Genomic DNA, 17,092 nt, shown 5'->3' on the forward strand with positions numbered 1-17,092 from the left:
GTATTGTGTTAGAAATGAGGGTAACAGCGGCTCATGAGGTTTAAGGGGCCTGCTCAAGGTCATAGAGCAAGTAGGTTGGAATGAAGATTTAACTCGGGCTTACTCTGAAGTCGGAAATCCCCCATTCTAAGCAGCAGTAGGAGGAGAAAGGCCTTTTGAGTCCGTGCCAGGAGGTAGAGCCCAGGGTCTGCTCTGTCCCCAAGCCTGTGTCTGTGGGCAGGCCACTTAGCCTTGCTGGGGGGTGGTGCTGCCTGATTTATGAGTGGAGGATAGCTATAGCCAGCCCATTCCACCCACAGAACTGATGGAGGCAAAATGAGATTATGCTTTTTCAGAGCTTGGCAGCGGCCAAGGGTTGGTGAGAGAACCACTGGGCCTTCCTGAAGAGCCCCGACTGTCAGTGCTGTCTGAGTGGACTTTCCCTTTAGTCAGTAACTCCTGCACATGCGGAAGTTTTTGTTTTAATTTTAGTCACCAGGATATAATTGCACCTTCAAATGTACTTTGTAAGCGCTATTACCTTGGAGCCACCATGATCATGGGGAGGTTTGTAGGAGTGAATGGCAGGCAGTGGCACAAGAATTCAGATAGGGGTTTGGCCCTGGCTGTGTCCTTCCTTTCCTCCCTCCCTCCCTTCCTCCCTTCCTTTTCCAATTCATTCCTCATGCATTTATTGAGCACCTAGTATGGATAAGGAGCTTGTATTAGTCCGTTCTCATGCTGTTATAAAGAACTGCCTGAGACTGGGTACCTTATAATGGAAAGAGGTTTAATGACCCACACTTCTGCATGGATGGGGAGGCCGCAGGAAACTTACAATCATGGTAGAAGGGGAAGCAAGTATGTCCTTCTTCACATAATGGCAGGAAGGAGAACTGCTGAGCAAAAGTGGGGAAAGCCCTTTTGTAAAACCATCAGATCTCATGAGCTCTCTCTCCTCTCATGAGAATAGCTAATGGTAACTGCCCCCATGGCAATTACCTCCCACCAGGTCCCTCCCAGGACACATGGGGATTATGGTAACTATAATTCAAGATGATATTTGAGTAGGGACACAGCCAAACCATATCATAGCTGAGCAAGCCATCGTGAAATGGGAGAAGATGCATTTTGCCTAATCTTTGCCATCAAAGTAGAGAACCTGTTTTTGAGTGTCTGCTGCAGGCCAGGCTTTGCAAACTTAAGTTCATTTAAGCTTCACAGCTGTTCTCTGAGATAGGTGTCTGTCACTCTTTGTTCAAAACCTCCAGTACCTTCCCCTCTCATATAAAGCAAAAGCCACAATGTCTCTTTGCCTCTGGCTCCACCTTCTCCTCACCAGCACCATCGCCCATCACGGGCTGGCCTCTGGGCTGCTCCTCGCTTTCCTTGCTGTCTGGGGGAGGCACCCTCGCTGCTAACTCTCACACTCTCTTCATGTCAGCTCACAGAGGATCTCATCAAGGAGGTCTTCCATGACTCCCTAAAACACCAGAGCAAGACTCCCTGAACCCTGTCCCACCCTGGATTCACCTTTTCCTCCACTGCAGTGATAACCAGGGAACAGGCTCTGTGTTTGCATATTTGCTTGCCTGTGGTTTTCCCCTACTCCCCTGACACATGTATACCCCACCTCACGTAAGCACCGTGAGAGTAGGGACTTTGCTCACAGTGGAATCCCTCTTGCCCAGGAACTCTGGGAGTATCTGTTGAATCACTATATATCACATGCAGATGACACATTTAGTCCTTTGGCAAATTACATTATCCTGCCTCATCACAGAGCCCAAGAGGAGAGGCAAATAGAAGGAGATGGTACACACGATACAGGGATCAGAGCCCTGCACGTTGTCAGTTTTCCCAAAATTGATGCCCAAATTCAGTTCTCAATCAAAATTTTTGTGTGGTGGGGGACAGGGTTTCACACTGTTGTTTAGGGTGGAGGAGGGTGGTGCTCACTGTAACCTTGAACTCCAGGCTCAAGCAATGCTCTTGCCTCATCTGCCCAAGTAGCCAGGACCGCAGGTGCGCACCACCACGCCCAGCTAATTTTTAATTTGTTGTAGAGACAGGATCCCACTATGTTGCCCAAGCAACTCCTGGCCTCAAGCAATACTCCTGCCCCAACCTTCCAAAGCAATGATATTACAGGCGTGAGCCACTACACCCAGCTGCATCAGGCATTTCTATAGAAATTGATAAGCTGATTCTAAAATTTATGTGGCTTTGCAAAGACCTAGAATGACCAAGGCAAACTTGAATAAGAACGAAGTTGGAAGGCCATATTGATTATAATTATTGATGTCAATAATTACTGCACAACTTTAAGAGTTAAGATAGTGTGGTACTGGGATAACGACAGACAAAGGCTGTGGTGGAATTGGGAGAGATGGAATAAGTTTGTTTAAATGCTGAGCAGTTATATTTTCAAATGAAATGCTCAATATGTTTTCAGGTGAAGGGCCTCTAAGTGTAAAGCAGTGGCTTCCACTGTTAATCTAATAAGGTTCAATCATTATATATCTAAGTCCAAAAGTACAGGGAAAATCATATAATTTTTTTTCAGATTAATAATTGGATCTACCACTTTAAATTTAGACATTCTTCACCTGAAAAAAAAAAGATAATCTGAACATTGAAGGAAAACATATTGCACATATTACATATAAATGTAACTAACATACCTCTTATGAGTGAGTTTATTGTCACCTCAGCCTGGTGGCCAAGGCTGGCATCCACAGTGACAAGCCATGTTGACAGCATGATGTGATAAGAAGGACACCACTTCCTGAGCCTTCCTCTCAAAAATCCATATTCTGAGTCTGAGAAAACCATCAGACAAACCCAAACTGAAGAATGTTCTACAGATACTGCTGAAAATTGTCAAGGCTTCAAAATCAAGGAAAGTCTGAGAAACTAGCAGAGCCAAGCGGAGTCTAAGGAGACATGCTGATACAGTGTACTGTGGTGTCCTGGATAGAGTGCTAGAGCGAAAAGAGGACATTGCGTAAAAACTGAAGGAAATCTGAGCAAGCTTGTCTGAAAATTATGGCCTTTTTTTTTTTTGAGATGGAGTCTGACTCTGTCGCCCAGGTTGGAGTGCAGTGGCATGATCATGGTTCAGTGCAAGCTATGCCTCCAGGGCTCAAGTGATTCTCCTGCCTCAGCCTCCCAAATACCTGGGATTACAGGTGCACATCATCACACCTGGCTAATTTTTGTATTTCTAGTAGAGATAGGGGTTCACCATGTTTCCCAGGCTGGTCTCAAACTCCTGACCCCAGATGATCCACCCGCCTTGGCCTCCCAAAGTGCTGGGATTACAGGTGTGACCCAGTGGCACCCAGCCTGGGCTTTTTCTTAATTATAATGTATCAGTATTATTAATTGTGACAAATGTATGCTACCAATGTAAAATGTTGATAAGAGGAAACTGGGTGTAGGAATCAGGGAACTTTCTCTACTCTCTGCATTTTCTGCAAATCTAAAGCTGTTCTTAAAAATGAAGTTTATTTTTTAATAAGCTTATCTTATGTGTCTTCACTCTGCAGACATCCTGACTCTGTGTCCTATAGAGTTGAGGCACATAGGATAAATGAAGCTAAATAGAGTCCATAAATAACACATATAAGACCACACACTATTTGGTGAAAGTGCTAATGCAATTCAACAGGGAAGTAAATGCCTTTTCAATAAACGATTCTGAAGCAACTGGATGTCCATATTGGAGGGAGGCGGGGATAATGTCTGACCCCTATCTTACACCACACATAAAATTTAACTTGCAATGGACTGTGGATCAAAATGTTAAAGCTAAGTGATGAAGCTTCTAGAGGAAAACAGGATAATTCTTAACAACATTGAAGTGGTAAATATATTTTAGAATACAAAAATCACTAACCATAAAATAAAAGTTGATAAATTAGACTTTATCAAAATTTAAAACTGCTCATCACAAGACACCACCCAAAAAGCACCAAGGCCATCCACAGACTGGGAGAAAACGTTTGCAATACATATTTCTGACAAAGTACTTGTACCCAATAGAGAGAAACTTCTATGATCAGCATGATGGAGACTAACAGCCCAATTTTTTTAAGTAGGCAAAAGAATTAGACACCTAAATAGCCAGTGAAAAGTGCTCTGCATCATTAATCATCAGGGAAACACAAATCCCAATGAGATCTCATAACACACCCACGAAAATTACTAAAATTAAGAAGTCAATACTATATGTAGAATGGAACCACTGGAACTCCTGTACACTACTGGTGCAAATTATAAAATTGTACAGTCACTTTGGAAAACAGCCTGACAGTTTTTAGTAAAGTCAGCATACAGCTGCCCCATGTTCCAAGAATGATACTCCGAGATGTACACACCCAAGAGGAAAGAGTGCTTATTTCCACAGAGACTTCTATGTGACTTAACACTGGTGATGTTCATGTTGACCAGTAGGTGAAAGTGGTGTCTGCCAACCTTCTTTCCTGTAAAATGTTTTTCTTTTGTAATTAATAAATATCTTGAGGGAGATACTTTGAAACTCTGCAAATATCCTATTTCTCTCCAACCTTTTTTCCATTAATTTTTCATCCATTGGTGGATCTTGCCTGAAACAATGATTATTATGGTATACTGATGGTGATTTTCTCTTCTTTTCCTTTCTTTTCTTTTTGTTTCTTTTCTCTTTTCTTTTTTTTCCTTTTTGTAGAGAACAGAGTCTCACTATATTGCCCAGGAAGGTCTCAAACTCCTGGGCTCAAACTGTCCTCCCGCCTCTGCCTCCCTAAAAGCTGGGATTACAGGCATGAGCCATGATGGTGATTTTCTGTTGCCTTTGTTCCTTCTGCATGTATTAATTGGAATCTTCTGTAAGGGGAAGCTGTCTCCTCCCTCCTCCTACCTCCCCATTTGTTTATTTGTGTCCATCTAGACTCGTGAGTATTTAGTTTGTACTAATCAATACACAGGCTGTAATCAATACAGTTTCTCTTATTTTGTTGCTCAGGTTGTTCTGGGAACCCCTCTCAGCCTCTCTTTTCATCAGGCTTCCATAATTATTGTTATTATGATCATTTCTTGTGTGGTCATTTGCTAGGTGCAGATGACTGGTTTTCAAACTTGAGATGTTACAAAGCTTAAAAAGATTCCAGAGAGTTTGTGTTCTAGGAAAACCCAAGAAACTCAGAGCTGGAAGAGCCCCTGAGAGATGATTGTTACCAGGCGTGTCCCCTTCTCTCTTCCCTGAGGCTCCCCTGTGTGGAGGATCCTGCAGACATGGCTAAAGGAGACGCAGCAGGAGATCGGAGCGTGGGTGGAGAATGAGTGAGGTGTTTATTCCCTTGGCTCCCTTCTTGTTCCTTCACTGAAGGTCGCCTCCTATGGGACACACTCCTTCCAGGTTTGGGAAATCATTTCCTTCTTGTCCCTTCCCCTTAGAGGTGGTCACAGCTCTGCCATTCCCCACCTCACTGTCCCACTTGGTTTCCCTACTCCTGGCCCACAGCTTTACAAAGAGCCTCCCTTAAATCAGTGCTCCTCAGAGGATCGCAACCGCAGTCTGTTTCCCAGTTGAGACCTGGTTCATACACCTCGTGACTGTCTACCCCACGTAGGACACGTGGTTATCTGGGGAAAAGACTGTATGGCATCCCTCCACTGTTCACTCTGGGGGTTAATCACCTCAACCATTATGTCTCAGCTCCAAACAAAATCTCCTCTGCTTTCAATTAAGCTCCTTTTCTGTTTTCTAGCACTCTGTGGTCAAATGAAAAAAAAATAGTTGCTCAAAATCCTTCTCACTGAAAACTCTATATTGTTGAGAAGAGTCGTTGTCACCCCCTAAACTTCTTTGTGATTCCTTTAACCTGACCTCAGAGAACTTCTCTTCCCTTCCATTCTGTTCCTTGTTTGCCTTCAAGCTGTTTCCAAATCTTTCCTATTAAGTAAAAGGGTGACTCTAAAACACAAGGGGGAAGGACACCCACACTCACAGCAGCCAAGGTGGAAGTGGCTCGTGTCCGTGGACAGATGAGTGGGCAAGCAAAACACTGAGTTTCCATACAATGGGATATCACTCAGCCTTAAAAGGGAGGGAGATTCTGACCCATGCAGCAACATGGATGAAGCCTGAGGACATTATGCTGTGTGAAATAAGCCAAACACTGTATGGTTCCACTTACGTGACAGACCTGGAATAGTCAAATTTATAGAGACAGAAAGTAGAAGGGCAGTTGCCAAGCCTGGAGTGAGTGGGGAATGGGGACTTCTTGTTTAATGATGGTTTATGCTTTGCAAGGTCAAAGAGATCTGGAATGGATGGTGGTGATGGTTGCATAACAGTATGAATGTACTTAATGCCACTGAGCTGTCCGCTTACAGTGGTTAAGATGGTAAATTTGTGAGGTGTGTTTTTTTTTTTGAGATGGAGTCTTGCTCTGTCGCCCAGGCTGTAGTGCAGGTGGTATGATCTAGGCTCACGGCATCCTCTGCCACCCAGGTTCAAGTAATTCTCCTGCCTCAGCCCCCTGAGTGGCTGGGACTACAGGCATGTGCCACCACACCTGGCTAATTTTTTTGTATTTTAGTAGAGATGGGGTTTCACCATGTTGGCCAGGATGGTCTCGATCTCCTGACCTCGTAATCTGCCCACCTCAGCCTCCCAAACTGCTGGGATTACAGGCGTGAGCCACTGAGCCCAGCCTGTGAGGTGTATTTTTAAATAAAAAAATAACATGGTAGACAACAGAGGTGACAAAATAGTAAAAATATCAGCACAGAGCTTCTGTGGCAGGTGCGATGGGAACTCAGCTTAGGGGCCTTCTCACACTGGGTGCAGTTCAGCTTAATTGGTTAGTCAGGGGTCAAGTGAGAGGAACAGGGCAGGGAAATGAGAGGGATGCTGAAGAAGAGGAAATGAGTGTAGAGCATCCAGGTTTTATAGATTCAGGAAATGTCTGAAGGCTAAACATATAAATCAAAGAAGATGTGGTTGATAAAGAGTAGCTATTAGTCATTTTTAGATGTTTAGTTTGTGACTAAGCCACGCTGGTCATCCAAACAGGATCCCAGGAGCTCAGGAGAGTAGACTGAGGAACAGCAGCCAGCCCTCCTGTGAACAGGCTCTGTCCAGGGGCCCCTGATAAAGAACACAGGGCAATTGGGTCCTCGCTCACACCCTAGGGCCTTGGGAAGCCACCATTCTCTTTGGAAGCACAGGCTTGGGGTAGGGCATCATTCAATGAACTGACATAAAACTTTGAACAGATTCCATCTGGAAAACATTAAGCACAGGCCTGTTTGCAGATGTGTTAACTCTAACTTAATTGGGATACAGGCCTCAACTTCTAAGCAGCATTTCTTGCTAGTCCATCATGGAATATGCCTGCTGTTGACTGCATGGGCATTATGTAAACAGGGACTGTGGCTGCAGAATTCACCTTTGCTTTGGCTGAGACCCATGTTTGTGTACATAGGTGACCAAAATCACAAAACTAAGTGAGCTCAGAGAAAGACTGGCCCCATTGAAAATTTTTATCTGAAACTTCACGTTTCAAGAGTAATTGGTGGTGCATTTGCAAAGGGCTGGTTTGGGAGTGCCGACTGAAGACCCCGTGCATTGAGCATAGTGGTGTGTGGGCAGTGGTGATTCAGCTTCTCCATGGTCCTCACCCTTACCTCGACCACGCTCTGCCCTCCCAGCCACCACAGCCTTCAGCCTCCCACTCCCACAGCTGGCATCAGCCTCATGAGCACTCTGAGAATGGTTCTGCTTGGTGTACTGACTTGGGGGGCACACCCCAGAAAGGCAGGGCTCTGGGAAATGTGTGAATGAAGAAAGGAACCGGGGCTGTGCAGCTCTGTGGGGTAGAGGGAAGCCAGGCCTGCATGTAGTGGGAGAGGAAGCTGGATCCGTGGGCCTGAGAGGCATCCAGCCAGTGTCTTGGGAGAGTAGAGGCTTAGGCAGTGAGGAAGAACATTCCTGGACTGTTACTTAATCTTTCACATCTGTGTGCTTTCGCTGTCTCAAGGAGAGTAAACGCCTTAAGGGAGGAACTGCAGATTACACTCCTTTGGGGCCAATTCCTCCAGGCCACCTGTCAGAGGAGTTTGTGTGGTTTGAATGGACAGATAAAGAAATGCTCTCCTTTACGATGTCATAGGCCACTGGGGTCCTGCAGGCAGAAGTGAATGGGTCCCTCTGTAGCGTCATTAATAGATCCCAGGCGGGTGCTGGGAAGTGTGTGTGACCTAAAGCATGAGATGAACAGATGCTGCTTCACTGAGCAGGTCTGGACAGCAGTTCTCAAAGTGTGGTCTGGAGACCCCTGGGGTCCCTGAGGTCAAGACATTGTTTTCAAAATATCATTAACTTGTTATTTGCTCCTTTTAAAAGAGCTCTCCTTGTCTAATGAGTGTACAGAATGTGAGTGTTCTGACTTTTCCAGAAGTTACTTGATATCTGCTGACTTCATTGCTCCAATGCCTGATGAGATGAGTGCCTGTGCATTTAAACATTTCTCAGCTTTAACCTACATACACAGGAGTGCTTTGGAGACCTTGGTCCATTTTCAGAGTGTAAAGGGGTGCCGGGACCAAGTTTGAGAACCGCTGGGCTAAGACCAAAATGATGGCAACCTGAAAGACTTTTAAGAAAGATCTAGAAGCAGGCAGTAATTATCCCTTCTTTTTAAATTTCTTTTGCAGGAAAAACTGCATAGAAAATCTAATGGATGAAGATGAGAAAGACAGAGCCAAGAGGTAAGATGCAGCCGCCCCCTCAGCAGAGCCCTCCGGCCTCTGAGGGTCTGCCCGGAAAAATCTTGCTGGCTTTCACTCTGTGCAGGTGAGGCCACCAGCAAGACAGGCAGCTGCAGGACACACTGCGTCCGTGAAATATGGCAGTGCACCATGAGAATCTTCTAGACCAGCTCCCTCGGCCCTGCCCCTCACTGTGAAATGACACATTGTCTGGGACTTGCCAAGTGGTCTGGGTTTTTGTGTACCCCTGTTGACACTGATCATCTTTCATGGCTTCTGGTTACTGCTCTTCCAGGACAGACACGGCAAGGCAGGCTGACTGGAGCCAGCAGGCCTGGGTTCAAGTCCTAACTCAGTCTAGGGCTCTGTCTGGCTTTGGATAATAATGATGATTGTTGCCACACAGTGAGCATGCAGTGATCACCCAGTAGTGTGCTAACCACTTTGTTTACATAGATTAGCTCAGTTTCCTCAGCTGTAGATTGGAGATGTCATAGCCACCTTGCACCATGGTTAAGTCAACTAGAAATACTAACTTGGCAGCTGGCATGTGAGAGCCCTGATAACCTGTCTGTGTTGATTCCTTCATTGGACATGTATTGAATGCCTACTAGATCTGTGGTGGAATCATAAAGGTGATACTGAGAAGGTAAGGAGGAGTCAAATGTCATCAGTTTCACATGACTCACCCAAGTCGGCAGTTACTGTGCCATGCTCTGGGGAAACAAAGGTGAGCGGGAAGCTGGTCATTGGGGCAGAGGCCCAGCCACAGAGCCTCAGCAGCAGAGGGCATCCTCTCTGGAGACAGCCTTCGTTACAGGCTCAGTGGACCAGCCTCCGCGCTGTGGTCTTACCCCTTTCTGCCTCTGCCACCGTGTGTGTGTGGCAGGGCTCTCTGTCCTCTGTGACAGCCTCGTGAGCCTGCAGAGCTGACGAGGGGTTTGCCCCTTCCCTTCCCAGAACCCACTGCTTGCTTGTCATCTGCAAATGGTAGTGCTCTCAGGTACCACCCAGCTCTGTGGCCACAGGGTAGCTGTCCTTCCATGTCACCTGGAGAGGCAGCCATGAGAACCACAAATCCCGAGCCACCCCAGACCTGCTAGACCTGAGTTTGCAAGGCATAGGCGGAGTCTGGATTGTTTTAATCTCCCCCCCCAATATTTCCTTTAAAAAACAGGGAGCAGAGGAAACGGCCAGAGGTGTAGACAGAGCAGCCTTCATCCCAGGAATCTGGGAGATCAGCACTGGGGACTATAGTACTCTTATCTCTACTTTTGCATATGTTTGAAAATTTCTGCAGTAAAAATTCAAACAAGCATCAGTGCAAAGAACTCCCCAGCTTATTCTGAAGGGACAGACCCTTCACTTGGCATTGGGACCCAGGTGCTTTGCAAACTGCAGGTCACAACCTACAAGGATTGCAAAATCCACTTAGGTCCCAAGCAACAAATGAATAGACTAGATCAGAGCAGACTAGAGTTCCTTCTTCTGGGGTGTTTTGGTTTCCTCCAGCGTGGCTGTGGATGAAGTGCTGGAGACAGATGTGAGCTGCATTCCTGGCCTGTCCTGTGCTGGCTGATGAATTCCAGTAGACCCCCTCATCGTCAAAGCCTCTGTTTTCACGAGGGTAATAATGTCTGTCCTGCTTTCCCCACCAGTTATTTTGGAAATTAGCTACAAAATACACTGAGTAGCGCTCTTTAAGTATTCATCATTACATGTGGATGAAAACGCAGCACACTTTACAAGAATACATTTACAGGGCAACCTTCTCTGTGTGTGTGATGGAGTCTCACTCTGTTCCCCAGGCTGGAGTGCAGTGGTGTGATCTTGGTTCACTGCAGTCTCTCTCGCCTGGGTTCAAGCATGATTCTTAAACCTCAGCCTCCAGAACAGGGCATTCTTCCTAGAAATGATGGAAAGAACAGCAGTGGTAGCCAGCATGTGCTGGGTGCCCACAATACTGAGCTAAGTCTTTTTATGGGCATCATCTCATATTATCTTCTCAATATTCCTTTGAAGTGTGTGTCATTCTTATTCCCATTTTACAGATGAGAAGACTAAAGTTCAACAAGGTTGAGTCCATTGCCAGAGATCAGAAAGCTCTAGGAAGTGGCAGAATGAGAACTTCAGTACAGACTTCTTTAATCTTTGACTCTGCTCTTATCCCCAGACCACAAGAGACTCTTCATATAAGAACAAACTCAATCTACCTCGCAGGCTAGACAACAAGTTGCATTTCAGCATGACTAAGGAGTTTACAGGAGTTTTACTTTTGCCATCATCGTCTTTAATATCGCCCTCCAAACCCCTTCTAGGCCCATCCCTGCCTCTCTGCTGTACCACTTACCTCTAAATCAGGAAGAGATAAAAATGCATGTTTAGGCTCTACCATACGCAGAAATCAGCAAATATAGACGTGCCAAAAAAATCTGGGCTAAAAGTTCCTAGAAATAAATCAGTTTGTATGCAGTTTCTTTTCATTCATTCCCCTCCCCATTTGCTTTGGGCCATAGGCATACCTCCCCCACCCCAAAACTTCTCTGCTTGGAAATCTTTGCATAGAGACCCACACAGTGAGGCTGGGCCCATAATCCTCACTTGTCCTCAGATGGAGAAAGGGATTTAGAATGTTCGATGGTACTCAGAAACAGCAAGATTGCAGTACCCCTCCTAACACTTGGGGAAAAATAAAAACCACAAGCCTAAGATTGTATTCTTTTCAAAGTAGTTTTTATAGCGGTAACATGGGAGGCCCTTCCCCTAATCCCACCTGGAGGCCTGGCATGAATTGTTTCCACTCACCCACTGTTTTTGATGAGATTAGAAATGTTTAGCTTGAGATCAAAACTCTCATTGTCTCCAGAAAACATGCTTTGTGTTAGGCAAGGCTTTCGATGCTTTAGGGAATTCATGGTGTATTTGGGTTGTTTGATCAAGTATTCTGAATCAGGGCACGGTTCCACTTTCTTACGTGAATTTCCATGTAAATCCAGAGAGTATTAATTGAGTGTCTATTGTGTGTTCAGAACTGCGTGCTCTATTCTTTAGGGAAGATGCAAAAATATAGTCCTTGTACTCAAGAAGGAAACAGCTTGATTGAGAGATACTTGTAATCCCTAGATAATGAGGTTCACATCTTTTTCTGTGTTCCAGTTATGTCTTTCTAATTCTGATATGAAATGGTATTGTAGGGTGTGTGTGTGTGCGCGCACGCATGCATGTGCATGTGCATGCGCATACAGCCTTCCAGGAAGCAGTGTGGGGTAGCAGGAAGTGCACAGGGTTAGAATCAGATAGGCCTGGCTTTGATTTTTGCCACTGTTTACTGTCTGTCCTTGGGAAAGTCACTAAATCTTTCTTAGCCTCAGCTTCTTCTTCTGTCAAGTGGGGTGATAATAGTAGCTACTTAATGCAGAAATTAAATACAGCTGTATCTAACCCCCTGGCACAGTGCAGTACACAGTGCTGACAGGAAAAGCTGAAATATCACAGCCTGCCTAGAGCATTTTACATGCAGTAGTTCTCCAAGCCTTACAACACCTCCTCCTAAAATAGGTTATTCGTAGCCCCATTTTACAGTTGAGAAACCCGAGGCTCAGGGATTGCACAGCCTGTCAGCAGCAGGCAGGGATTCAAATGCATGCATCTGTTTCTAAAGTCTGGGCTCCTAATAGCGTCTGTGACATTCAGTAAATGGAAGCTGCTCCTTTTGAGTCACCACCTTCCCAAGGGGTAGAGACAATAAGTTCTGATAGGAACTCTAGCTCTCCAAAGAAAGTAATTGTCTATAACTTTTATTGCAAAATAATTTATGTTGCAAAATTCAGCTTACTCCATTTCTTGACAGAAATGAGCACCTGTTGGCTAAGAAGAAACTGCTTCATATTCACCTCTTCCTTTAATCCAGTATTAAATGAGTCCATGACCTCCTCTCTCCAGTCAGCTGTGAGGTTGTTTCCATAGTCCCATACCTTTGGTTGAGGGAGGGAGATGGAAGGTGAGTATATGGCTCTGCTGCCTATGTTCATGAGAATCAAGAGTATCAGGCCAGATTCTCTGATTCTTGGGGCTCTTAATAGAGTGGATGCTGGTTCTGAAACATCAGCTAAACCATTTAATGATTCTTTGACCCTAATTCTTAGCCTCAATGTCAATAAAGTGGTTCAGATGAGAAGGAAGAGTTCAAATACAGCAAACAAGAAGCCTACGCATGCCATTTTGCAGAAGCAGATATTTTAGAAGAAAAAGCTTTAGCCATTTGGTTATTTCTTCTGTTCCCCCAGCTAGAGGAAAAGGATAGGGTAGTTTAATGATATGGACCAATGGCTGAGACCATCCCATTTGTATTTGTTGACTGAGTGATGTGGTAAGCAAGTGGATGCTACAGATGAGGATACATAGCATTATCCTACCCTCAGAATGCTTTCAGGCAAGTTAGAGATGCATTCATGAAAATAAGCATGAAAAAGGAAAATGCTTTCTGCAGAGTCTGTTTTAGGTCAAGACAGGACGGTGATCGAAATTTGTAAGCTCAACCTTTTCAGCCAATTGCTCTTTCAGGGACAGTAATATGGCAAAGAAGAGAGACTGTTCTCATTTCATTTGTACCATTTCTTTGGATATAAGTTCTGTAGGTCTGAAAGCAAAGGCCTGCCTAGAAAGGCTGTAGCCCCTGTGGAGGACTCAAGCCCCATGCACGCTTGCAGAGTGCCCCTGCATGCAGGCACAGTGCAGTGAGAACACCAGGCCCTCGGCATTGGACAGTAGGCTGATGCTCCCAGCTGGAGCCTGTCATGCAAATTTTGCTGTGAATTTCCTTTCATAGGCTTTGGATTGAGTTTTACTTACATCATCATAAGCTCCCACGCAGGGAAAAAAAAATGGCAGTAAAACATTTCTAAGGCTTCCTTTTTGTTTTGTTTGATGATTAAGGCAGCAGTAGGCATCAGGAGAACATGGGAGGTAATAGGACATGCGATTCGTGTATATGACCTTGTAATTTCCAGATGAGTGATTCTGTTCTCAAAACAAAGGGGAAAGTAAAACTGTACTTGCAGGCAGAATGCTAATTCTTTCTGTGGCCCAGTAAATGGCAGAATGGAAAAGGGGTCTCCCTCTGCTGGGGGCTTTTGGCTTTTACCCTTCTAAGGTCCTTTGGGTGGCTCAGAGGAGTTGTCAGAGAAGTGTGGTGCCTGGCAGGCTTAGAATCTTGGGAATGTCTTCGCTCAAGGAGATCCAGAACCTCTCTGGGGGCATCTGAGGCAAAAGGCAGTTTACTAAAGCCTTTTCAATAATTTCAATAAATTTTAAATAGAAAAGAGATGGTCAGGAATCCACCACTTGAAAGTGCTGCTTTTCTTTAGAAAAGGCTAAACATTTCTTTTTAGAATTTTGGTGACAAGTTCCTAACAATCGTGTTCCAATTAAATGGTGCCTGTGTAACCGTTAACTAAGAATCACCATAAAATTAGGCCAGCTTCCCATTTGGGCCCAGACACTTTCTGCTAACTGTAGTTAAGAGTAAAGCTGTTCTGTTGCTTCTCAGGAGAAGACAGCCTCAGCTGCTCTCAGTCACCCCCAGACGCTTCGCCAAGTCTCTGCAGTAGTTCCCCAGGTTCTCCATGAGATGAGGATGGCATCAGCCTGCCCTGCTGGGGTGACTTTTCTCCCCATCCAGCCAGGTGACTTTTTTTTTTTTTGCGACAGAGTCTCACTCCGTTGCCCAGGATAGAGTTGCCCAGGCTGCAGTGCGATGGTGCATTCTCAGCTCACTGCAACCTCTGTCTCCTGGGTTCAAGTGATTCTTCCGCCACAGCCTCCCAAGTAGCTGGGATTACAGGCACCTGCCACCATGTCTGGCTAATTTTGTATTTTGGGTAGTGGCAGGGTTTCACCATTGTTGGCCAGGCTTGTCTTGAACTCCTGACCTCAAGTGATCCACCTGCCTCTGCCTCCCAAAGTGCTGGGATTACAGGCATGAGCCACCACACCCAGCCTGTAAGTCTTCTTACACTGAACTTCTTGAGACTCTGAGCCCAGTGATACCCCCAAACCCCATGGCCTCAGCATGCAGGGACGTTACCTTGGTTATGGAAATGAGGGGTTGTGCACCTGTCCCCAGGTTCTAGGCCTGTACATGGAAGGGGACTGCACTGACCTTATATGAACCTTGTTTTATGCCAACATCACCCAAAATGTGTTCTGGAGGATATTAATCCCAGGAAATGCCCCAAAATAAGTATGGAGTGTTTACTATTTCTCCCTTGTGGAGAATTTCAGGGCTCCTCAGCACATTAAAGGAGCTAAGACTGCAATGAGCAAACAACCAAAAATCATACAACTCTGCACTTTAAAAAATTTATCTTGAAAAATAAAAACATAGTAGCAAGAAAATAACCTCCTCTTGCCATAGTCCTTCCCCTTTCTTCAAGTAACTCTTCATGATTTTCCACAGAAGACCCATTGACCAACGCTATCTTAGGCAATAACCATGTCATCTGTATTCCCATTATAATCATACATTTTCTTGTACATTAAAAATACCAAAACAACATTTGAAAAATTCTGAAATGTTTAAAGATGTAAACAAAGGTTATTTATTTATCGAGATGGAGTTTTGTTCTTGTTGCCCAGGCTGGACTGCAGTGGCGTGATCATGGCTCATGGCAACCTCTGCTTCCCGGGTTCAAATGATTCTCCTGCCCAGCCACAAAGATCATTGATAATCATAACACTTGGAGATAGCCACTGTTAATATTATAGCATATTCCCTATCAGCCTTTTTTATACATTTCCATTCAATGTTTTTTAAGACAGAGTCTAGCTATGTCTCCCAGGCTGGAGTGCAGTGGCACTGTCTCAGCTCACTGCAGCCTCAACCCCCCAGGTTCAAGCCATCCTGCTGCCTCAGCCTCCCAAGTAGCTGGGATTACAATGATGTACCACCACGCCTGGCTAATTTTTGTATTTTTAGTGGAGATGAGGTTTTACCATGTCGGCCAAGCTGATGTTGAACTCCTGGTCTCAAGTGACCACCCACCTCGGCCTCCCAAAGTGCTGGGATTACAGGCGTGAGCCATCGTGCCCGGCCTCCATTCAGTTTTAATAGGAATGCTCGTAGATACTCTTTGTTAATGGGGATGACCAGCTCTATTGCGTTCTTTAGGAAAGTTCACCTTTTAGGGACAGGACTGTCTTCACTGAGCATCACGTTCTGCATTTGCCTCTTAAAATGTGAGCACCTCTTTGGTATATTTCAGTTCTGTAAGAAATTTGTGTTCCTTCTACAACCTCAGACTTAGGCACTGTGGAGACTACAAAAGAAGAAGAAGACCTAATCCTGATACGCCTTCTAGAAAGATGCAGTTTGCTCATTTTATAAAACTCAGATTTCGGAAGCCTAGCGCCGTACCCTTTTCAGTTCCTGTCACATCCTATAATGTAGAACTAGTGACCCCAGGTAAGGTATGCCAGAACTCCCCATCTAGAAGGAACTCTGGATATCTGCGAGTCTTTGGTTTAGGCATTAACTATTCTAAGTATCTGTTGCTATGTAACAAACCACCCCAAATGTGAGGAATTAAAGCAATGGCGTTCATTTTGCTCATGGATCTTTGACTAGGCTAGGGCTTGGCAAGGAAGCGCCTGTTCCGTTCCATGTGGTGTCAGCCAGAGTAGCTCAGAGATGGCGGGTAGAACCCTTTGAAGACACATTCACTTCTACATCTTGTGGCTGATGTTGGCTTTTAACCAGCATGTCCACTGGAAGTAACTTTTCCTATGGAGGCGTGACTTCCTCACAACACATGGTTGCATTCAAGGGCGAGTGTCATGGAGAAACTCCATCTCCTCTTAGTACCTGGCTTTGGAAGTCACATATTGTCACTGCTTCTGCTATCTGTTCAGTAGGAGCCAGTCTCCAAGGGCATATTCAAGGGAAGGAGAATTAGAACCCATCATTTGATGGGAGAGCTTCAGAGAATTTTAAGTGCTGTGTGTCAAAATCACCATATCAATGTCCTCACTATATTTTAAAAGGAAACTGAGGCCTGTGGGTTTGGGAGTGCCTTGTTTACTCTCTCCTGGCTTAGGTGCAGAACGAGGATGAGAACTCACATCTTCTGAAGCATGTCTAATGCTCATTTCAACCAAGCCATATTGTCTGAATTGTCCTGTTCCCTCCACCACTCTTCAGCTCTTGGTGGCAACTGGGAGCATGAAAATAGGATGCCTCGTAGAATGCCTTTAGCTCCTCACTATAGAGACCCTCCAAGGACAAGAAGTCATTCTTCACAGAACTGCATATCTATTCGCATACCTACTATCGTACCTCTTATTCAAATACCCAGCT

The 17,092-nt window shown here is 45.1% G+C and overlaps 1 protein-coding gene across 9 annotated transcripts in view; it reads left to right on the top strand.

The window, feature by feature from the left end:
• Window positions 1-17,092, top strand: part of NPAS2 (neuronal PAS domain protein 2) — a 171,553-nt gene that overhangs the window by 72,616 nt on the left and 81,845 nt on the right. For all 9 annotated transcript variants that reach the window (XM_012477642.2, XM_064371435.1, XM_012477637.3 and 6 more), the window contains one exon: window positions 8,686-8,739. In XM_012477642.2, the coding sequence (XP_012333065.1) occupies window positions 8,708-8,739 (32 nt within the window). In that variant the 5' untranslated portion in view covers window positions 8,686-8,707. The remainder of the gene's footprint in view (window positions 1-8,685; window positions 8,740-17,092) is intronic.

The sequence above is a fragment of the Aotus nancymaae genome, unplaced genomic scaffold, assembly GCF_030222135.1.
Source record: "Aotus nancymaae isolate 86718 unplaced genomic scaffold, 86718_ANA_hifiasm-v0.15.2.pri h1tg000131l, whole genome shotgun sequence".
In the NCBI taxonomy this organism is placed as follows: domain Eukaryota; kingdom Metazoa; phylum Chordata; class Mammalia; order Primates; family Aotidae; genus Aotus; species Aotus nancymaae.